General features: G+C 31.8%; 1 protein-coding gene across 3 annotated transcripts in view; it reads right to left on the bottom strand.

The window, feature by feature from the left end:
- LOC114326338 (gastrula zinc finger protein XlCGF57.1-like) overlaps window positions 1–21,095 on the bottom strand; it is a 33,479-nt gene extending 12,384 nt beyond the window's left edge. For 2 of the 3 annotated variants that reach the window (XM_050646172.1, XM_028274675.2), the window contains exon 1: window positions 20,705–21,095. In XM_050646172.1, the coding sequence (XP_050502129.1) occupies window positions 20,705–20,906 (202 nt within the window). In that variant the 5' untranslated portion in view covers window positions 20,907–21,095. Of the gene's footprint in view, window positions 1–4,255; window positions 9,022–20,704 lie in introns of those variants that run through there. The other variant, XM_028274682.2, reaches the window with a different exon arrangement.
- Window positions 21,096–24,272: the final 3,177 nt, after the last annotated feature.

The raw sequence follows: 24,272 nt of genomic DNA, 5'->3' as shown, positions 1-24,272 counted from the left end.
CAATACTTTTCGAGTTATTTGCCGTTGAAAATGTTGATTTTTCGACAAAAAAACTACGTTTTCAGACGGTTTTTCGCAAATAACTGAAAAAGTAAATATTTTATCGAAAAAAATATCCTTAGCAAAAGTGTAGCTTATAAAAAACCCAAAAAATGGTGTATCAGTAAAGTCTATCAATCAAATAAAAACAAAGTTTTAGCTCATGAAATATACGTTCTTATTCGTCTAATTCCAAATCGACTATTTCAAGGTGAAATCACCGAAAAATTAAGCACTTTTCGGGAAAAACCCATTTAAACTTCTGTGTTTATAAAAAGATTTGTTTTAATCGTTAACAAAAGTTTTAGCATTAAAAATAAGCGAGTTATGCTCAAAATAAAGTTGGCCCTCTTTTTTTTGTAAAAAATCATGAAAATCTCGCCGTGTTTAGCTCCCCAAATGAAATTAATCGCTACCACTTTACAAACAATTTACTTACCTATGTATCTATTTTTTATATGATCTATCAGTCTCACCGGTTTAAAGTGTTTATTTTTGAAAGGGTTATAATTGAGAAAGCTTGAATGGGTCACTAATCACGAGTGTATGCAAATTTTGAACAGCCATATCTTAACCAATTTTTGTCTTACGGAGAGACAAAATGAAACTAGCATATTTATAATAGCAAAACCTACATTTTTTACTCTTTAAGATTTTTCTTATCAATAATAAGTTTTAAGTTATTTTGAAAAAATGAAATTGTTCAAAAATTTTTAGAATTTTTTTTTTAATATAAAACCAAATATTTTCAAAAATAAGCATTTCGAACCAATCAAACTTACAGATCATATAAACAATACACATACAGTTAAAATAGATGGTAAATCCAAACGATTAATTTCATTTAGGGTGCTAAATAGAGGGAGGTTTTCACGATTTTTTTTTACCAAAAAAAGGGGCCAACTTTTTTTCAGTGTAACTCGTTTATTTTTGATGCTGTAAACTTTTGTAAAAACAAATAATAAGCTTTTTTTCGATACTTTAAAAATGTTAATACGGTTTTCCCGAAAAACGCTTCTTTGTATGGTGATTTCGAGTTGAATTATTCGATTTGGAATTAGACGAATAAGAACGTATTTTTCATGAGCTACAACTTTGCTTCTACTCAATTCGTAGACTTTTCTGGTACACCATTTTTTTCGTTTTTTTATAGGCTACACTTTTGCTAAAAATATTTTTTTCCATAAAATATTTACTTTTTGAGTTATTTGGAAAAAACGGTCTGAAAACGTAGTTTTTTTGTCGAAAAATCAACATTTTAAATCGCGAATAACTCGAAAAGTATGGACTTACGTAAAAAACTTTATAGAACAAAAGGTGCTTAAAATAAGTCAATTTATCCATTTCCGGCCTTATTTTAAACACGCGTTTTTCACCCACCGAGAAAGGGTAAATGTCACCCCCCAAGTAAAAGCAACCAACGGCACAAATTCAACGCTTCTTTGTTCGGTGATTTCGAGTTGAATTATTCGATTTGGAATTAGACGAATAAGAACGTATTTTTCATGAGCTACAACTTTGCTTCTACTCAATTCGTAGACTTTTCTGGTACACTTTTTCGTTTTTTTATAGGCTACACTTTTGCTAAAAATATTTTTTTCGATAAAATATTTACTTTTTGAGTTATTTGGAAAAAACGGTCTGAAAACGTAGTTTTTTTGTCGAAAAATCAACATTTTAAATCGCGAATAACTCGAAAAGTATGGACTTACGTAAAAAACTTTATGGAACAAAAGGTGCTTAAAATAAGTCAATTTATCCATTTCCGGCCTTATTTTAAACACGCGTTTTTCACCCACCGAGAAAGGGTAAATGTCACCCCCCAAGTAAAAGCAACCAACGGCACAAATTCAACTTTGAAGTGGAGGGTAAGTAGAAGCTAAATCCAAATTTTCATGCAATTCGGAGTTGCCCCTAGAAATTACACTCCAAAACGGTCATTTATGAGTGGGACAGAGTCATAGCCCAACGGGCTATTAAGAAATAATTAATACTTATTTATTACATCGGAACGAGCCACATTCTAATCACAACAAAAATCCAGGGCCGGTTTAACCCAAAAAAGTTAAGTAATAGTGATCTTGGAAAAACACTCTGTATATTGAAATTTTGAAAGTCCGTTTGAACATTTGAAAAGAACACAAAAACTAAGTTTAATGGTTCGCTTCCATTTTTTGTGCAGACAATTTAATGACTTTAATTTTGAAATTATGCCGAAATGTTTAAGAGGAAACAGTAGCGATCAACAGGTAGCGAAAACGCGTTCCAAGATTGCGGCTGTAATTTTGAATATTTTTTCGAGATATTTGGCACACGTGTTCGTAATATAATAAAGAATGGCGGTACAGAGCCCAATTTAAAAAATATATTAATATGTGGAAATTACTCTGTAATTAAATACAATATTAAAAAAACGAGCCTGTACCGCCATTAAGAAGAACAAAAAAATACACTTTCTTTAAATAAACTTTTTTATCCGATGCCTAGATTTTGTGTCATTTTGGAACTACTAATGAAATAAAAAATTTTAGTAGTTCCAAAATGGCACAAAATCTAGGCATCGGATAAAAAAGTTTATTTGCAGAAAGTGTATTTTTTTGTTCTTCTTAATGGCGGTGCAGGCTCGTTTTTTTAATATTGTATTTAATTACAGAGTAATTTCCACATATTAATATATTTTTCAAATTGGGCTTTGTACCGCCATTTTTTATTATATTACGAATACGTGTGCCAAATATCTCGAAAAAATATTCAAAATTACAGCCGCAATCTTGGAACGCGTTTTTGCTACCTGTTGATCGCTACTGTATCACCTTAAGAACTCTAACAAAAATTTCGATATAATTTCAAAAGTAATTTCATTGAATTGTCTGCGCAAAAAATTAAAGCGAGCCATTAAACTTAGTTTTTTGTACTCTTTTCAAATGTTTAAACGGATTTTGAAAATTTCAATATGCAGGGTGGTTTTTCAAGGTCACTATTACATTATAATTTTTTGGTTAATCCGGACCTGGATTTTTCTTGTGGTTAGTAAATGGGTCATTCCAATGTAGTAAATGATTACTGATGATACGTTTAAAATGAGTATTTAGTTATTAACTTATTATTAAAAGTTAATAATACCAGTAATACCTGATTTTTAGTCTCAAAGTTATAAAAAATTTCAATAGATTTAATTTCAACATTATATTTATTAAATTTTCTCTGCAAAAAATTAAAACGAACCTATAAACTCAGTTTTTTGTGCTCTTTTCAAATGTGCAAACCAATTTGGAAATTTTCAATATACGGGGTGTTGTTTCAAGGTCACAATTACTTTATGTTTTTTTGTTAATCCGGACCTGGATTTTTCTTATGATTAGTAAATGGATCGTTCGAATGTAGCAAATAAGTATTGATTGCTTTTAAAATGAGTATTTGTTCATTAATTTTAATAATTTATTATTAAAAGTTATTAATACCTGCTTTTTAATCTAAGAGTTATTTAAAAGTTCAATATAATTTCAAAATTAAAGTCATTAAATTGTCTGGCCGAAAAATTTAAGCAAACCATTAAACTTTGTTTTTTGCGCTTTTTTCAAATATGTAAAAGGATTTTAAAAATTTCAACATACAGGGTGTTGTTTCAAGGTCACAAAGAATTTATATTTTTTTTTAGTCCGGACCTGGATTTTTTTTGTGATTAGTTGGATGGTTTGTGTTTTAAATGAGACATATGTGTACCATATATCAAAAAAATATACAGGGTGGTTCTAAAGTTATGGGCAAAATCAACAAAACACCCTGTAACTTAGTTATAAAAAATCGGTAAGGCAATAAATGTGGTATATTTAAAACCGCCTCAGTGACCTCTATTCACCATTCAAGTATTTCCGTTTCCCAATGAAACACCCTGTATAATAATTGCATATCATATCAATATTGTGGAGCAATATACAATTTTTCTTCTGCAATGACAGTAGGTATGAAATATTCGTCAATTTCAATTGACATTGAATTATTTAAGAAAGTTGCAAGATTTCTCCGCTATTCGCGCACGATCCTTTCTCGTATCCCCTCTAAGTACTTGCACACCGCGAATAAAAGTATATATCTCGTTTATTATCGACAGAGCCGTGCGGTACATCTTTTCAATATGATGCAAGTCTTCGAAATGCCGCTCCTTAAAATATTATTGAAATTTGACTTTTATTTTTATTAAAAGAAACTACACAAAATAACGAAAACTTTTATTTCAAAAACAAAACATACTTTAAATTAAATGAAATATATATTAACCCTAAATTAAGTGGGTAGGCGCAAAATTTGCTTGCAATGCTTTTTAAATGCATTCATTTTGTTTTCCGAATCCTGAGAAAACTAATTAGTATTTTTGAAAAATTTAAATGCAGAATAAAATATTACATTATTACCGAGGGCCGAAAGTCCCTAAAAATCTCTATAATGTGTATTTGAATAAGTTACAGGCTGAAAAAAAAAAGAGAAAATTGAGTGTAATTTTTAATTTCAAATATCTTATTCGAACGAAACCTTTCGTTTAATCTAAGGAACTTTCGGCCCTCGTTAATAATGCAACCTTTCAATCTGCGTTTAAATTTTTCAAAAATATTTATTAGTTTTTTCAGGATTCGAAAACAAGTGAATGAATTTAAAAAGCATTGCAAGCAAATTTTGCGCTTATGCTCTTAAGTAACATTTACAAAAATGATAATTTTACCCTTCTGACTTTAATTTTGGCAAACTCGTCAATCAGATTGGTGTATCTAGTGGGGATAGATAGATAGGTGTAGCAGCTAGTAAGAACTCTATTGAAATAAGTGCTGAATTTTTTAGTTTTGTTTGTCTTATGGACCTTCGTAAATAAATTTTAATTTTGAAAAACTTCTTTCCCCACTAGCTACCCAGACAGGGAGTGTTAATACATTTCTTAGTTTACAACTATATTTGAGTATAAAGAAATTAGGTCATTATTTCGCACAAATAGTTCAAAACCTCTAAAGGTTTCATGGACTATGGTATCATTTGAAATATATCACGCAATTCTTCTAGATTCTAGAAGATCATTATATCAATCAGATTTTTTTCTTTTTCTATTGAAAGTATTGAATGAAGATTCATACAATATTTTTCTAGTGTTTCATCATCTATTTCCCTCAATTTAAAAATATCATATAAAAATTTTAAATTATGAGTTTCTAGAAGCGAAAATCGATCAATCTCGATCTAGAATAATTAACGCAATGTCTATAATATAGATGAACAAATTTATTTTAAAGGACATCGCACACATCTTATGGAAAATATAATGTCACTCAAATTCAATAAAATTTATACGAATAGATTCGTTTTAAATTAACTGTCAATTCTTATCATTGCGCCAACTCTTAATTATGATTAATTACGGCGCAAATTGCAATTAAAGTTTATCGAAATCACATTTTTGGAGTCTATAAACGTGTCAGTTATAATCACTATTGCTCTGGGTGCTATTCAAAACAGCTTAAACCCCGCTGGGCCTAAGCGGATTAGTGAAACTATTATAATAAGATGCTTAAGAGCTCGAGAAGATTTATGAACTAACTATATTTTGGGTATTTTAAAATATTTTTTCTCTCTCTAACTTATGTACCTACCCATTTGATTTCAGATTGATTTATATCAATTTCTGCTCTTATTATTGAAAATTAAGAGTTGGCGCAATGATAAGAATTGATCGTTAAATTGAAACGAATATATTCATATAAATTTTATTGAATTTGAGTGACATTATATTTTCCATAAGATGTGTGCGATGTCCTTTAGCTTCATCTGTTAAGAGCTCGTCCACAGATTTTTCGTAGTCAAATAAACGCTTTTTTCTCCTGGCTCGAATTTCATTTTCAGCTGGAAATTCGGAACTTATATCAAAATTTTCTGCAATTTCATTAAATTTTCATTTGGTCGTTAGCCATATTGTCTGTAACTTTTCATTTTTTCTATAGTTTCTGACAACATTTTTACACAATTTGACAATTTTTTTTATTTTACTGATTATGCCCTTGTGATGCCGCCTGATGCGACTGCCTCGCCGCATCATAGCACGGCACGGCCCTGATTATCGAACATAAGCGAATTAATCAAAAAACAAAATGTTAAGGGGGAGGTATGGTTTGAAATCAACATATCAAGCACATTTTTGTGAATTTTTTTCGAAGCTATGGTAGAATTATTTTATTTTTAAATTAGACAACCATATTAAGTACAATTCAAAGAATATTTAAAAAAAATCAATCCAAAATATTGAAAAATAAGCCATCGGTGACAAATTTTGACAGGCAGCTCACAAAAAAATGGGTTTTGCGGTGGACATCAGAACTCGTCACTGGATCATAACAAACAAAAAATTAAAAAAGATTTAATTAGCTTCACAAGTTTCACGAGGTAACAACGTCGAGTTTATTTTAATTCGATGATTTTTGAATTTTTGGTAACACTCAGAAGTCAAAAATACGAAATTTTTGGTAAAAATTTTGTGAAAATCGACAGATTTATTATGGTTGAACAAAAAATAAGCGCAAAACGAAAAATATCTCGACGTTGTTACCTCATGAAATGTCTAAAGAAAATCTATGCAAAATTTCAGGTAGATCGGTCAAGTAGTTTTTCAGTTACAATGTCCACCGCATTTGAAAATGTAGTTTTGAGAAAAATGCGTTTAAAGTTTTGACAACTGCATCTTCATCTTCTTATTTGTCTGCCAAATCATAAAGTGGTGCACATTGGAATATGTTTTTTGAATCGCGGAGTAATCTTCAAAAGAGAAGGCGAACAGTTGTTTAACGTTTCTCACTACGCTGAAACGTGCTGGCGCGAAGCCGCGGCAAAGCGAGTCGAAATTAGGGATATTCAACACGCTGTATCTCTGGTAATTTTACTCCGATCAATTCGAAACTTTCAAAGAGTATTCTTGAAAGTATGCACTTTTATTTGAAATAATAAAAAAATTAAATATTTCAAACCATCCCCCCCCCCCTTAACAAAGCCTAAGGCTAAAATTGAGTTGTAATTTAAATATTTTATATATTATGCTAGATTATTCCACAGGGTGTTCCCAACTTTAAGAAAAAACACAGTATGATTGTTACACCCCGTATAAAATGACATTTACCTGTCTGGCAACAATATTATTACATCGATTTTCCTAAATAATAAGGCTACAACATACTAAAATAATCACTCAAATCGGACAATAGGTTTAGGAAATTCAAGACATCTAACCTGTACAATTCAGCAAGTGAGTCAATTGTTTTGCTCTCAAGTGTAGTTGCATTGCAAACTGTTTGGTGTAAATTTCACATTAAAATTTTTCATCAGTATGCAATTTCTTATGTAAATTTAAATAACTCTTTGTTGAACATTTTTTGGTACAAATATCACATTCAAATGGTTTTTCACCAGTATGCACTCTCATATGCGTTTTTAAATTTTGTTTGGTTGAAAACCGTTTGGTGCAAATTCCACATTTAAATGGTTTTTCACCAGTATGCACTCTCATATGCGTTTTTAAGTTTTGTTTTATTGAAAACTGTTTGTTGCAAATTTCACATTTAAATTTTTCATCAGTATGCAATTTCTTATGTAAATTTAAATAACTCTTTGTTGAAAATTTTTTGGTGCAAATATCACATTCAAATGGTTTTTCACCAGTATGCACTCTCATATGCAATTTTAAAACTTGTTTCGTTGAAAACTGTTTGACGCAAATTTCACATTCAAACGGTTTCTTGCATTCAAATGGTTTATCACCAGTATGCACTGTCATATGCGTTTTTAAATTTCGTTGGGTTGAAAACGGTTTGGTGCAAATTCCACATTTAAATGGTTTTTCACCAGTATGCACTCTCGCATGCGTTTTTAAACTTTGTTTAATTAAAAACTGTTTGTTGCAAATTTCACATTTAAATTTTTCATCAGTATGCAATTTCTTATGCAACATTAAGTTGCCCTTTGTTGAAAATTTTTTGGTGCAAATATCACATTCAAATGGTTTTTCACCAGTATGCACTCTCATATGCAATTTTAAAACTTGTTTCGTTGAGAACTGTTTGACGCAAATTTTACATTCAATCTGTTTTTCTCCAGTATGCACTATCATATGTGTTTTTAAATATAGTTTCGTTGAAAAATGTTTGACGCAAATTTCACATTTAAATGGTTTTTCTCCAGTATGCACTCTCATATGTGTTTCTAAGTACCGTTTCTCTAGAAACGGTTTGGTGCAAATTTCACATTTAAATGATTTTTCATCAGAATGCAATTGCATATGTTTTCTTAAATAATCCTTTAATAAAAACTTTTTAGTGCAAATTTCACATTTAAATGATTTTTCATCAGAATGCAATTGCATATGTTTTATTAAATAATCCTTTAATGAAAACTTTTTGTTACAAATTTCACATTCAAACGGTTTTTGATCAGAATGCAACTTCATGTGTTTTCTTAAATAACCCTTTAATGAAAACTGCCTGGTGCAAATTTCACATTCAAATGGTTTTTCACCACCATGCACTCTCATATGTGTTTTTAGAGACCCTTTCGTTAAAAACTCTTTGGTGCAAATTTCACATTTAAATTTTTTATCAGTATGCACTCTCATATTATGCCGTTGTAGAACTTGTTTCGTTGAAAGCTGCTTATTGCAAATTTCACATTTGAATAGATTTTGATCAGTATGAGCTTTCATATGCCTTCTTAAATATTTCTTAGTTGAAAATTGTTTGGTGCAAACTTTACATGCAAAGGATTTTTTCTCAGTCTGTATACACATATGTTCTAAACGATCACTGTTTGACACTGATTTCTTGCAAATGATACATATAAAATGTTGTTCTTCAGTCTTGACTTTGGTAGTGGAAGTTACATATTGATTGAAATTACAGCCACTTCTTTCATGATTTGTTAATAGGCTACTGGCATCAGGTTTCATATATTTACAAGAGAAACCTAAAATTACAATTGTCTATTAAATCAATGAAATGCTACTAAAGGTCATATTAGAAGATGAAAAATGCTGAGACTCAAGGCAAACAATACTTGTAGGCCGAATTATGTATTGAATGGCCACACACACTACTGGGACTATACTTAAGAAATCAATATTTATGATGAACTCAGATATGATGACACCAGAAATAATCTTCACTGAGAAGATTAACACAATTATACCATCTAGAGCAGGGGTTCTCAATCTGTGGTACATGTACCACTGGTGGTATATATCATTATTTGTGATGGTACACAAAACACAGCCAAAATCCAGCATATTTGTATTTAATTGTGTTACCTAATTTGATAGGTATTTCAGGTGGTACCAAAAATAAGTAAAACGATTTTGTGGTAACATTGTACCAAAAGATTGTTGTTACATTTTTTGCATTAATAAATTGAAGACACGAGTGGATGAAGGTGCTATGTAACATTTTTCTAAAAACAGTTTTTTTTGTATTGATGAAGGTATTATGTAGCTATTTATCACGTAGTTCCATTAAAATTCTAAGATTCGTAACAGAAGTCTAGGTTTTTGAAGTTATTCTTCTTTAGGCGCGATTGAGAGTAAAATTTTTCATAAATCTGCGCGCATGCGCACACAGACAGTATGTAGTTCGTTTCTAATCTTTCAAGATAGTATCTGTATCAGCGCAAATAAGTCATTAAAAGAATATATTAGTGTTTTTAGTAAATGTATTATTTATTATAATTTTTGTGTCTTTGAATTTCTCTTCTTCTGTAGTAAGATAATAAAATATGTAGGTATAACATTTGTATCACGATACCACTTAATCTATTTCTCACTGTGTTGTGTAATTATATCCGAAACTTACGTGTCAATTACAGGAGATTCGGTGGTCTAGTTGTTGAGCGTTCGGTCAGAGATCGAAAGGTCCCGGGTTCCAATCCTGGACGATTCATTTTTTTATTTTTGGCTGTTTTAATAAAACAATTTTGAAAGTGGTAGATAAGAAAGTTAGTTTTTTTTTTATTATTCCATTTATTAAAATACATAATAACAATATACAAAAAAATACATTAAAAAAACTAAGAGCCGTAGCTATGCTGGTTTTGTGGTAACATAATAAACATAAATATAATAATAACAGATTACATAACAAAAAACTTTTTAGACTATTTTACACTGAAGGTTAAGTTTTCCTATATTTTTTTTTGTTTGATTCTGGCCTTGGTTTAGAACCTTTAGCCAAGTTTTCCTATATAAATTCATTTAAGAATTGTATTAAATTAAATGATTAAAAATATTATTTATTATTAAATTATTATAGAATTATATTCAATTAAAGCTATCTGTTGTAGTAGTTAGTAAGAAGTAACTCTTTTAATTCAGTTTTAAATCTTTCTAGCCTGCAGTCTTTGATATTTGTGGGTAACTTATTATACAAAATTAGACCACTTGAGTATATACTTCTTTGTGCACCAGTAGTTCGCATTCTTACGGTTTGAAAACTACCTCCCTGTCTGGTATTATGGTCATGCACATCTTCTATACGTCTTAGAGTAATATTTGTAAGTGTTTGAGAAAGCTTAATTTGATAAATGAATATACAAACTTGTAAAATGTATAGCGACTCAATGTTTAGAATTCCTCTCTGATAGTACAGGTCGTCAGTTGGATGAAGTCTTGACAGTTGAAATATATATTTCACAGCCTTGTTCTGTAACACCATGAGAGGATGTAGCTGTTTTTGATTTGTATTACCCCAAAGGATAGTTAGATATGACAAATGTGAATTTATTAAAGAGTGATAGATCATTTTACGCTGTGGGATACTTATAAATTTTGCAATTCTTCCAAGCATACCCACTGCTGGAACTATTTTTTGACACATGTTCAATTAGTTTAATATTTAAATAGAATACAAATAACCTGTTAAGTATATTTACTTCGTTAAAATTATATAACAGAAGAATAACTTCTTACGTGCGTACAAAGTACACACACATTCTTTGAATGGAGGAGTTATTTTACATTATTTTCCACTGAACAGTGGAAGAAGGTGTTATGTGATACACATAACCCCTTTATCCACTGAAGAATGTGTTAAGTGACACACATAACCCCTTCATCGACTCACTGGCCACTTAGTCTTACTTGGTGAGTCAGTATTGCGCGGACGTGTTCTGTCATTATTACAGTATTTTACAGGTATATCGTAATATTAATGCTAGTTAACATTTAAAATTGGTTCCAAGGGTAAACAAATGTTAAAGATAGTGCAGGAGCAGTACACAACCATTCTTGTCAGACAGCGGTGGAGATGCTGAATACTTTCCAAACACTGAATTAAGCAGTTCCTCAGGAATGAATGACACAAAGAATGAAGAAACCTGAGCGGTTATGTAAAAACCTTGTGGAAATTACATTCATTTCTGGAGACATATAGTAGAGCAGGATTATTCAAAAGCCTATAATAATCCTTTTAACAGGATTAAAGAGGTTGACCAAGGGAATTAAAAAAAAGAAAGCAAGAGATCTTTGCTACTACAGCAAAAGTTTTCAAAAAACGAAAACGAGATCCAATTACCTGGAAGAAACAGAAAGCAGCTTTAGATAGTGCAAAATACGAAGTATATTAATTTGTGCTACAAAAACATTATTGAAAGAATTTGGGAAAAATATGGAACTATCTCTGAAGAAAAAAGATAATAAATTGAAGAATCTCAGATGCAGATTCCACCAAAAATTGTAAATAGTTATTTAAATCGGAGACTATTCGTTTTGAAAGTTCTTTCTGGTACATCCTTAATCTGCGACTTTTTCAATTAATAAGACCGCAGACGACGAATATAGAAAACGATCACATTCCGCTTTCATTCGTCTAGGAAAAAAGGACAGAAGAGGAACTTTCAGTACTCAAATCCGAGTAAAGACAGAAAAATAATAAATGATGGTTTTGCTTGTTTTCGATTCAGAGGGATGCACACCCGCTGGACAGGCTGTTTCTACCATTGCAGGCGTCATCAGCAGCGTTCGTTAGCGTGCACTCCTCTGAATCGAAAAACAGCTGGACCATCAATTTAAAGGGAATCTGAAAGATACTATTTACCAATTTTGGTGGATTCTGCATCTGAGACTCTTCAATTTGTTAAGAAATGTCGCTGTATCGCGTCCTAAAGGGGATTTTGAATTATCTTTCAGATTCCCTTTAAATTGATGGTCCAGCTGTTTTTCGATTCAGAGGAGTGCACGCTAACGAACGCTGCTGATGACGCCTGCAATGGTAGAAACAGCCTGTCCAGCGGGTGTGCATCCCTCTGTATCGAAAACAAGCAAAACCATCATTTATTATTTTTCTATCTTTACTCGGATTTGAGTACTGAAAGTTCCTCTTCTGTACTTTTTTCCTAGATGAATGAAAGCAGAATGTGATTGTTTCCTTTTCGTTTTCTATATTTGTCGTCTGCGGTCTTATTAATTGAAAAAGTCGCAGATTAAGGATGTACCAGAAAGAACTTTCAAAACGAATAGTCTCAGATTTAAATAACTATTTACCATTTGATTCCCATCTCTAGTGTGGGCAGATCAACACGTGAAAAATCAGGCTCTCTAAAAATTCAATTTTTTGGCGAATAAGAAATAGTTTCTAAAGTGATTTTAGTTACAGTGTGTCAAAGACGATTAGTGTTAAGTGAAGTTATAGAAATAAACTTTTGAAACAGACTGTAAGTACAATAATATTAAATACAATACATAAACTTAAAACAACAAATACAATTTAATTCAACATCAAGCCAAAAAAGTAGATCATTAGAACGTTGATTACAAGATCCAGAAACTGGAATTTTGAAAGTTAAAGGTGGGAACTGTTGAATCGAACTGCTCCAAAATAACGTAAAATAATTTAGTTTAATTTAATTCAATTTAGGGGTAACACATTCGAAAGAGAAACATATTGCTTGAGAAAATCATCTTCCTCCGGCGCGATAGGTGGGGAGGGTGATTTTATCGCGAGTAATTTCGGTAAGAAAATGAACCCCGACGATTACACATCCGACGATAATCGGAAAAGATATAGAGAAAATGAAGAGCAGTCTTTTTCGAAAAGCAAAAAAGTATCAAGAACCCCAGATAAAAGGAACACAGAGGAAGACAAACTAGACCAAATATTAAATATGATGGCAAACTTAACGAAAGAGACACAAGATCTGAAAATTCACGTAAAAGAAATTAAAGAGGAGCAAAGGCAATACAGAGAAGAAATGAGGGAACTCCGAGTTGAATTAGAAGAATTAAGACAGAGAATGGTGAAGTGCGAAGAGAAAATGAACATATGAAAAAGGAACTGGAAGATGTAAAAGTGCGCCTTGAAAGACTCGATAGAGCAAGAAAAGAAAATAATGTTATAGTACAGGGAATGACAATAGATACGGGAGATAGAAGATTACTAAAAGAAACAATGGAGAACTTTATGAAAAAAGAACTAGATATTAATATAAAGATAGAAGAAGCTGTGAAATTAGGAAACAAAACATGTTTAGTCAGATTGCCAAACAAAGAGGAAAAAATAAAAGTAATGGAAAATAAAAGAAAACTTAAAGAAGTAAAAGAAGAAAGAATATATATAAACAATGATTTAACGAAAGAGGAATTACAAATACAAAAAGAAATAGTCAAAATAGCAAATGATGAAATAAAGAAAGGAAAACGCGTCCAAATTAAGCACAACAAATTGATAATAGATGGACGGGAGAGGAAATGGAATAAGAACCAGAATCAGTTGGATGAGGTTTTTCAAAACGTTTCAAAAAACTAGCAACTGATGAGAGAATACAAGACAATACTTATTTGGCGACGGACGAGGCAAATAAAAAGGAAATGAGTGCAGATAAATTGATGTATCACAAAAAAGAAATAAATAAGAGCAGACAAGGAAACAAAAATACAAGACGAAAACAAAAAAATAAAAAACATAAAGAACTGAAAATAAGCACATGGAATATAAGAACGATGTTGGCACCAGGAAAAATGCTAGAAATAAGCAAAGAACTAGCAAAGTATAAAATAGATATTGCAGCACTGCAAGAGATACGGTGGGAGGGACAAGGACAGATTGATAAACAAGACTTTACACTATTATACTCAGGAGGAAAGAAGCAAGGACAAAAAGGAGTGGGATTCATGATTCTAGGACAGCTAAGAGAAAAAGTCATAAACTTTAAACCGATATGTGAAAGAATTGCGTATGTAAGAATAAATAATAAACCATTCAATATATCACTATTAAACCTATACGCACCTACAGAAACAAGCAACACAGACGATAAAGACAATTTTTATGATAAGATAGAAGAAGAGATGGAAAAAATACCCAAAGAAGATGTTATAATTATACTAGGAGACCTCAATGCCCAGATTGGAAAAGAAGATTTTTTACAGCAAATTGCAGGAAAACACACCGTACACAAAAACACTAATGATAATGGTCTAAGACTATGTAACCTAGCAACAAGAACAAACATGATAATAAGCTCAACAAAATTTGAACACCCTAAAATGCATAAAGTAACATGGAGGTCACCTGATCAGAAAACGTATAGCCAAATTGATCACATACTAATAAACAAAAGAAAACAATCTTCAATGAAGGACGTGAGAACTTTCAGAGGTGCGTGTGCGGATTCAGACCACTATATGGTCGCAGCCACCATAAGACAAAAAGTTAAAATCCAAACTAAACAGAAAAATCAACAGAAAAAATGGAATGTCAATAAATTGCAGAATGCAGATATTAGAAAAAAATATGAAGAAGAAGTAACAGTGCAAAGAAGAGAGAAATATAAAGCAGAGGACATCAAATCAGAATGGGACATGATCAAAAAGTCAATAGAAGAAGCTGCAAAAAAGCAGGTAGGCAAACACCAGAAGAAAACAAAAAACGAATGGTATAACAACGAATGTAAAGAACTAACAGCACAAAAGGTACAAGCAAGAATTAAATGGCTGAGAACGGATAAAGAGGAAGACAGAGAAAGTTATGAAAAATTAAGAAAGGACGCTAAGAAAATTATAAGACAAAATAAAAGAAGATGGGCAGATGAAAAGATGCAAGAAATAGAACAGGAAAGAACAAATAGAAACACGAAACATTTCTATAAAAATATTAAAGAACAAACCAAAAAATACAAAGGTAAAACAAACGGAGTAAAAAATAAAGAGGGAATAGTCATTGTAGAAGACAATGAATATAGGCAGGTATGGGCAGATCACTACAGAGAACTCTTGACGGAGGAATACACTGGAGAAGAAATGTACGAAGAAGAGGAAACGGTGGACGAAGAAGCAGACGAAATACACATTGCAGTCTCAAAAGAGCCAACAATAGATGAACTCGAGGAAATAATACAGAAGAGCAAAAATGGAAAAGCTCCAGGAAAAGACGAAATTAACATGGAACTTATAAAATATGGAGGAAAGGAACTGAAGGAAAAAATACTATCACTATTGAAAAATATATGGAAGGAAGAGAAGATGCCAGAGGACTGGGAGATAGGGCAGGTAATAACAATACATAAAAAGGGAGACCAACAAATTTGTGAAAATTATAGAGGAATAACACTACTAAGCACAACATATAAAATATTGACTTCGATAATAAGAAAAAGATTGTCAAAGATCACGAAGAAGAGAGTGGGACAGTACCAATGTGGATTCACAGAAGGAAGATCAACAATAGATGCTATACACACAATAAAACAAATAATGGAAAAAGCAAATGAATACAAACTGCAATTAGAAATGCTATTCATCGATTTCAAACAGGCATTTGATTCGATTAAGAGAAAACAACTAATGATTGCCCTGGAAAAATTAAAAATCCCACATAAACTCAGAAAATTAATAAATATGACAATGAGAACTACCAAAATTAGCATAAAGACGCAAAGAGGCGAGACAGATGAATTCATTATAAATAAAGGAGTGAAACAAGGGGATGCCTTATCCACGACACTGTTTAATCTAGCTTTAGAATATGTACTACGAAATATAAACAAAGGAAACCTAAGAACAAGAGGTGGACAAATAATTGCATATGCAGACGACATTGTTATTATTGCAAAAAATAGAAACATAATGAAAGAAATGCTAGAAGAAATAAAAGAGAAAGGGGAGACAATGGGACTCACATTAAATGAAGAAAAGACGAAAATATTAAGACTAGGGAAACCAGCAATAAAAGGAAAAACCAAAATAGGAAATTCAGAGTTTGAAGATGTAGAACATTTCAAATACCTAGGAGTGACAATAAGCAAAACGGGTGAAAGAATACCAGAAATAAAAGAAAAAATATTGGCAGCGAATAAAGCTTATTTTGCAAATAAAACACTACTTAAAAGCAAAATACTGTCTATTAAAACCAAGATGAGAATGTATAACACCATAATTAGACCAATATTATTATACGCAGCAGAAACAATGACGATGACTAAAAAAGATGAAGAAAACTTAAGAATAGTGGAGAGAAAGATCATGAGAACCATACTGGGACCAATCAGAACAGAGCAAAATGAATATCGAAGCCGAACAAATGCAGAGATTAAGAAAGTACTAAAAGAAGATATCGTGACCAAAATAAAGCAATGCAGAGTTAGATGGTTAGGTCACATCTGGCGGGCAGGAGATGAAGCAGTGACATATGCTATGATAGAATGGAATCCAGGAGGAAGAAAGAAAAGAGGAAGACCAAGATCAAAGTGGTTGCAAGAAGTTGAAGAAGACTTAAAAAACGCAGGAGTCAGAGAATGGCGGGGAAAAACTAGAGATAGGAAAAAATGGAGAGAAATCGTTAAGAAGATAACATAAGCAAAAGGGACTGATCCTCCCTAAGAAATAGGATCTAGAAAGCTTACGCGACTTAGCCCCATATCGGGGTGTACAGTCACTATATATATATATTTACCATTTTTGGTGGATTCTGCATCTGAGACTCTTCAATTTGTTAAGAGATGTCGCTGTATCGCGTCCTAATGGGGATTTTGAATTATCTTTCAGATTCCCTTTAAATTGATGGTCCAGCTGTTTTTCGATTCAGAGGAGTGCACGCTAACGAACACTGCTGATGACGCCTGCAATGGTAGAAACAGCCTGTCCAGCGGGAGTGCATCCCTCTGAATCGAAAACAAGCAAAACCAACATTTATTAAAAAAGATAATCTCCAAGAACAGCTTAAGTTTGTAAAGCCAGAATATCAATATTTCTATGAACCAATCTTAAAAAAATGTGTTATTAATGCCCGGTTGCACCAACAGATCTTAAGCTTAAGTCGAGAATATCATAAGAATTAATATAATATAGTTATAATATATTACAATAAAAATACCATAATATAATAATAGATACAATTGATAATAAGGTAAGAATCTAAAATTATGGTGCAACGTAAGTGATACTCAAGGAGGCCCTATTTATAAGTAGAGCTTAGCTAATCTGGAACTTAAGATCTGTTAGTGCAACCAGGCATAAACTACTCTTATTATCTTATGGCAATAAAATCTGGTTAGCTAGTTATATCAGTTTTTTTAATACATGATTTTTCATAAAAGAATAGTTGTTTTAATTTCTCTGGAATTTTATAGTGGATGATGGTATTATGTACCTTTTTTTTTAATTTCGTTGAGACACAATTTTTTTGTTGATTTTTTTTTCTTAAATCACATTTCATACATTAGTAATGACAAAAAGAAGTTTTTATGTAATAACAGTACATTTGAGAAAAGTTTACAAACAAAAACTTTAACCTTAATTTTCTCAAAATCTGAACTTTGTAACATAGCACCTTCATCTACTCGTGCCTTCAATAGGGAACTTGCATAAAATTTTACATTCGAAAAAATGTTATAAATCACACCAGAACATAATTTAAAATATGTATCAAAGAAAAAAAAAGTTTTGTTTGGCCCCTTAAGACGATTAAAAATTCAAATTATACCAGCCAGCCCAAAACGGGTCGTGATGTCATTGGGTTATAATATATGTTTATATGTTTACATTGCAAAAACAAAGTAAACAAAATTGTATATAATTTTAAATTAGACATTATAAACATCAGTAGAAAATACAGTTATGTGACATTACAAGTGTTTTTGATCGTTTGAACTATTCATAGAAAACTTGTACTTTTACAAAATGGTTTTATTTTCCATAGTACCTTCTTTCATTTCCTTCTAGGTCTGGATCCCGTGTATGAAAAAAAAAGTTGATTAATAGCAAGCTGAAAATTTGTTAATAGCTTAAGGGTGTCTAGTCAGACAAACTTTGATATATGGGAACACTGGAACAGGGGAAGTTTTAATTGTGGAACAGGTTAAAAATTTGGAACGGTCAGACCACGAAAACGGCACATTTATTTTGTCCGACAGAACAGACTTAAACTCTCCGAACAGAGATTAAACTCTCATGCAAAAATCAGACTGCTATTTTTCACCAAATGAGCGTTTTAATGAGTGGAACATGTAGAATATGTCAAATGACAGGAATTATAACAGGTGATAAATAGCAGTCTGATTTTTGCATGAGAGTTTAATCTCTGTTCAGAGAGTTTAAGTCTGTTCTGTCGGACAAAATAAATGTGCCGTTTTCGTGGTCTGACAGTTCCAAATTTTTAACCTGTTCCACAATTAAAACTGCCCCTGTTCCAGTGTTCCCATATATCAAAGTTTGTCCGACTAGACACTGTTAGGATATTAACAAATTTTCAGCTTGCTATTAATCAACTTCTTTTTCATACGTGGGATCCAGACCTATTCAAAAACTGTATAAAACTCCAATCTCAACAAACTGGTATATTATATTATTACAATGACATATGATAATTGCCATTAGAATATTAAGTATTTTCCCCTTATTTCACAACGATGAACTGGCCAAATACCCAAGTAGGTGGAGGCCAATAAACTAAAGAAGGAGAAGAAGAATATAACTAAATATATCCATAAACATAACAATCTAGTAAAACTATGTGAGGTCACAGGCCGTTTGATCTATTTTAAAATACAGAAGACTTTAAATTTGTACTTCTAAGTTATTGAGTTTTTGAAGCGTGAAATTTTGGAAATCTCATTCTTATAAAAATCTGAACATTATTATGTAATAAAAAAATGTGCAAGTTCCCTATTGTCTGACTGACAAATTTGACATCTTCATACTTCTGTCTTCTTTGGTGTGTGAGTAGGTACTATTGTGGCATACTTGGATTCCACATGGTAGATTTGATGATAGATTTGCTATTTTTTTTCTTTGTGAAATTTCCATTTTTACAAGCAGCATGACTGACTGGCAACTTTACTCATACCTTCTCATATTTGAGTTGAATACACCAATCGGAAACTCACAGTAAATATTTAGATTATGGCGGTAAATGCCAACCAGAACATAACAGATTTGCAGGTCTAGCCTTAAAAATTTCGTTCCCCCTTATATTACTATTTGACCAGTGATGAGTTTACACAACACATAAATTTGAAATTGATTAGAAAAAAGTCACTTCTTGTATATTTATACTTATTTATATGAAACACATCACCTTTAACATCTTGTGGAGTAAGTAAAAGCAAAAAAACTACTTATCTATTTTACAGAATAAATTATGCTTATTTGAATTTCACATGTTCAAAAGTTCCATTTTTATGAAAATATATTCTAAACATATTTTTAAAAAATTATAAACTTTATTCGTTTTTAGTTAATGGTAAACCTTATTTTGTGAAAACCACTTGAATTATCCTCGTGAGGGGGTTATGCCAAATAAAAAAAATATTATTTAAGGTGCTACGTAAATGCATCACCCGCACAAAATGGGTAAAATGTACATAACTAGTGTAGGATTGCATTCATTAACCAATACTTTATATTTTCCATTACGAACTCTTAAGTTATTTTATTTATCATAAACGCGAGCCGAAAGCCAGTTAACACATTCGCGGACATGCTGTCATTTTATACACGTATTCTTATGGAGTAAACGACTTCATATGCAGTCATGACCGAGAATGTGTTAAGTGGTGTTTGCCAAATAATCAAAAAAACCCGATAGATCTAGGTTGAGCATATCATTGCCAAGTGACAGTAGTCAGTCAGTCAGAGTAGAGTTGAGTTGACAGTAAGATGGTGGATGACAGGGGCAGATGGCCTTTTTCATCTTTATAACGATGTATGATGAAATACGACTGCATATTCTTGCTATAAAACCGTTTTAGATTTCAAGTGTTAATTACCGTTTAGTTATATTATCATTGTAATTTACAAGTTCAAGTTCTACAATAAAGTGTTTGCTGTATCCTCAAATCGACCTGTGGCTAATTAATTAATCAACCCTAGACAACAGAAGATAAAAGCCTACACTACTTTTTGTCAAAGACTGTCATGGCTGGGACATGTTCAGCGACAAGAAGATACGAAAACGACAAAATAGATATTACAGTGGAAGCCGGTAGGAAGGTGAAAAAAGGGAAGGCTCAGGACGAGATGGTTGGATGACATGGAAGACGACTTGAAAACCATGAAGTAAGACAATGGAGGAGAGGGACACAAGAGAGCTCTGAATGGAAGGACATATCCAGACATGCAAAGACTCATCCAGGGTTATGATGCCAAAAGAAGAACTTTTTATTTACTTACCATCATCTGGTTCTATTTCAGCTTTTATAGAACATTTCTTAACATCTAAATAATCAAATGTGTCAGTTGTATCTTCCCAGACAGCTTCCTCTTTAATTTCAATCTTCAAAGAATCCTCTGTAATTTCATCTACTTCATTAGCTATTTCCCTTTTGCAAGTCAGTTCAGCATCTTCTTGTTTTACTTCATTCCCAATAAACATGATTTTATATCTTTCAGTAATATCTTTATCTTGAAATAATTATAAAATACTGTAAAATAACCTCAAAAAAGAACAAATTCCCGTTCCCTCTTTACTTGTTATAAAATAAAAAAACAATGATAAATGATAAGCTAAAGAATCAAATAAACAAAAGCATTGAGCTTCTTTCACCTTTCACTCAGAGTTCACTATGGCTTCTTTTTATATTGAGAATGTCAAATGTCAATGTCATTTGTCAATTGTCATTATTGTCATTTCATGTCGCCCCTTCCTACCCCTTCACCGCCTTTAGGTTGTGAAGAAAATTTTGAGATTCGGGTCACGTGTTCCGGCTCACTTAAAATAACCGGATTACTTTTGTAGAGTCAGAACACACCGTCGATGGCCTAGCGTGCAAATGTGCTAAGTGCTAATTTGTTGGTTTTCCAATAATTGAAAATTAAGCTTTTAAATCTCATTAAAATTATAGTTTTTATCATGTACCTATTAATAATTGCTCACATATTTTGTGACATCTGAAGACCTTTTGTAAGTTCTAAAGAGCCTTAAAATGTTAGCGGGTCCCGAAATAATAATAATTGTTGCTGTTACTTAACACCTTTGTAGTACCAAAAATTTTTTTAAGGAAGTTAATACCACATTGAAAAAAATAATCATTTTTATTGACACAAATACAAAAAATAATACTCTATCAAAGGCAAAGTAAAAAATTATAAACTAATATTTTTATCGGATATTTATAGAGAATTGTCTAATCTGAAATGTCAGACTCTTCATTTCGACTTGGAATATTGTTGGTTGACACTGGAATGTCTTTTATAAACTGGGAGTTATATTCGGGAATAACTTTAGAATTTAAAAGATATTCCAAATCTTTTTTCTTTTTATGTGAAACTGGTAGTCTTGTCAAACACTTTTGGTTTAGTTCAAGGTTTGTGCTTGTTCTTTTTCTTCCAGCATTTCCCTTACAATTTACTTCTATTTCTTCAAAATTTTCTTGAGATAAACAGTATTTATATTGTATTATAGATGCTTTCTCTTTGTCAAATCTTAAGCATTTAATATTTAGCCAATTCACTTTTTCTTTTTTTTGTGTTCATGGTTGTGTTGAAAACATAATTATTTACCAGGTTTTGTAAATCAAAAAAATCATTAAATTTCATGTTTTCCACAATTTGGTCTTATTCTAGAGGCCGGAACTAGCAGACACCACTCGCGAGTTGAGTAAATTTTTTTATGGCGCTTAGCTCGTTCAATCGTGGCATGCATTGATTCGGCCTCCAGATAGGAATGTCCCGACTCCATGAACGTCAGGTCAACAATTTTTAGGTGGTTGATGTGACTTACTGCACATAACATTGCGGCCGCAACATTTTTATTACTGTTTTGGTCGCTACAGGTATCTGAAAATGATGCAACGTGGCAAACTGTATCAGGTAAGCTTTTGAGGTATTTCAAAAGGCAAGTACCTATCTCTGCACTACCTTTATTTCCATGGGTCTCATCCCAGATGAAACAATATACCCATCCAACGTAGCGGCATCATAGATTGTGAAGTTATATACATTAAGCTTATGTCTATAATAAATTTGACTGTCTCCTGCATGTGGTATAGGTAAGATCGCCTGAAGGTCAAAATTAATGGAGCGAAAAGTTTTGCCATGTTCTTTTTATCTTCGGATTTCATAGTCATCGTTTCTTGTTCTCTTTTTTTGTGTTTGTTATACTCTTCTGTTAGCGTAGCGGTTCTTTGTTTGTGGTCTGATGGTATGCATTGCATTGTGAGCACTGATCCTTTTTTGGAACATGAAAAGTTAATGCTGGCTCAAACTCATGAAATATTTTTCTAGGGTTCCACATTGATTTTCAAGAGCATTTTTTAATATGCGAATGGTTCTGGAACTCATTATCACTAATTAAACTGCTAACAATCAAGACCACTATTTTTCTTAACGTTTACTGACAAATTTGACGTAATCTAACCTCACTTTTAATTGTGTTTGGTGTAGCACAAATGTGTTAAGTAATTAACTCATAGAGGTATATATTAACATAGAGGCAGCCTACTTTCCGCGCTTGCTGACGACAAGATCTCAGGGACTGGTTTGCTGCATCTCCTTCTAACACATTGTATCGAGAATCTATAATGACATTCAGTGTGATTATAGGCACGGAAGAGGAGGACAACTGTAGCAGCTTTACTATGCGTAAGAGTGAAACAGCACTAATCCAAATAAAAAAGATGGTGTCGTCACTTCGCTCTGAATGACACTCTCTCTATGCTAATATTTAACTCTATGAATTAACTCTGAAGGTTTCACGAATTTCGATTAGTACTACAAATGTTCTAAGTGCACTTAACACATAAGTTGTAGAAACCTGCAGGTGCGTAGTACTTATTCCTTTTGAAAGATGGCGCTAGAAAAAAAATATGGACATATTTTACTTACCTCATGTGTTTGCAAGATAATAATGTCTTAGGCGGTTTAGGTGTGCCAAATAACACGTTTTGACCAAAATTGGCACTTAGCACCTTTGTACGCTAGACCATCGATATTATCTTTTTAAATTAATTCTTCCAGTGAAAATGTTAAATTAATCCTTGTACAAAACAAAATTACTAAGAAACGTAACTAAAATTATTTAAAACACATTAAAAGAACCAACAGAATAACATGTTTGCCTCTCATCAGCATAAGAATTTAATTTTGATACTCGGATCAGATGGAACTTTCTAGAGATTCATCACTTTGATTTGGATCTCTGATTTACCCATCTCTATTCGAGGATGTCAATTATCAAATGTCAAAATAAAAATAAAATATTTACTTTGCTTGTTTATTATTAAGACGTTAATTTGTCCAATTCGTTCCTTTATTTACGCATGTGCAGGCAATGTCATATTGAATTTCGTGCCAAAATTTAAATAATGTGCAGTGGATCTATTACGGCTAAAAAAAGATTATTCTTTCTTTAACTAGTAGTATATTTTAACATTATTATAGATTATTCTTTCTTTAACAAAGTATTCATAATATCTAAATGTGCTTTTAAACAAATGTTAGTGTAGATTTCAATTAAATTATTTATCTATAATTATTTATATCTTTTAGAGAAAAAGATAAGGCAAGTCTAAACTATAAAAAATAGGTTAGGTTAAATGATATTTTCAAATATATTGGATAATTAGATACGAATTAAAATGGACCGATGCCAACGGAAAAGACGGTATTATTTTATCAGATTGTACACTTTACTACAAATTTATTTTAGAGTGTAGTGTGCTTAAAGTGTAATGAAAAGAATTAACGGATTCGATGGTTGGAAATTCATGTCTAACAATAAACAAAACTTTTGTTTTCAATC

The sequence above is a fragment of the Diabrotica virgifera genome, chromosome 3, assembly GCF_917563875.1.
Source record: "Diabrotica virgifera virgifera chromosome 3, PGI_DIABVI_V3a".
Taxonomy (NCBI): Eukaryota; Metazoa; Arthropoda; class Insecta; order Coleoptera; family Chrysomelidae; genus Diabrotica; species Diabrotica virgifera.
This window is presented reverse-complemented; position numbering and strand designations above follow the sequence as displayed.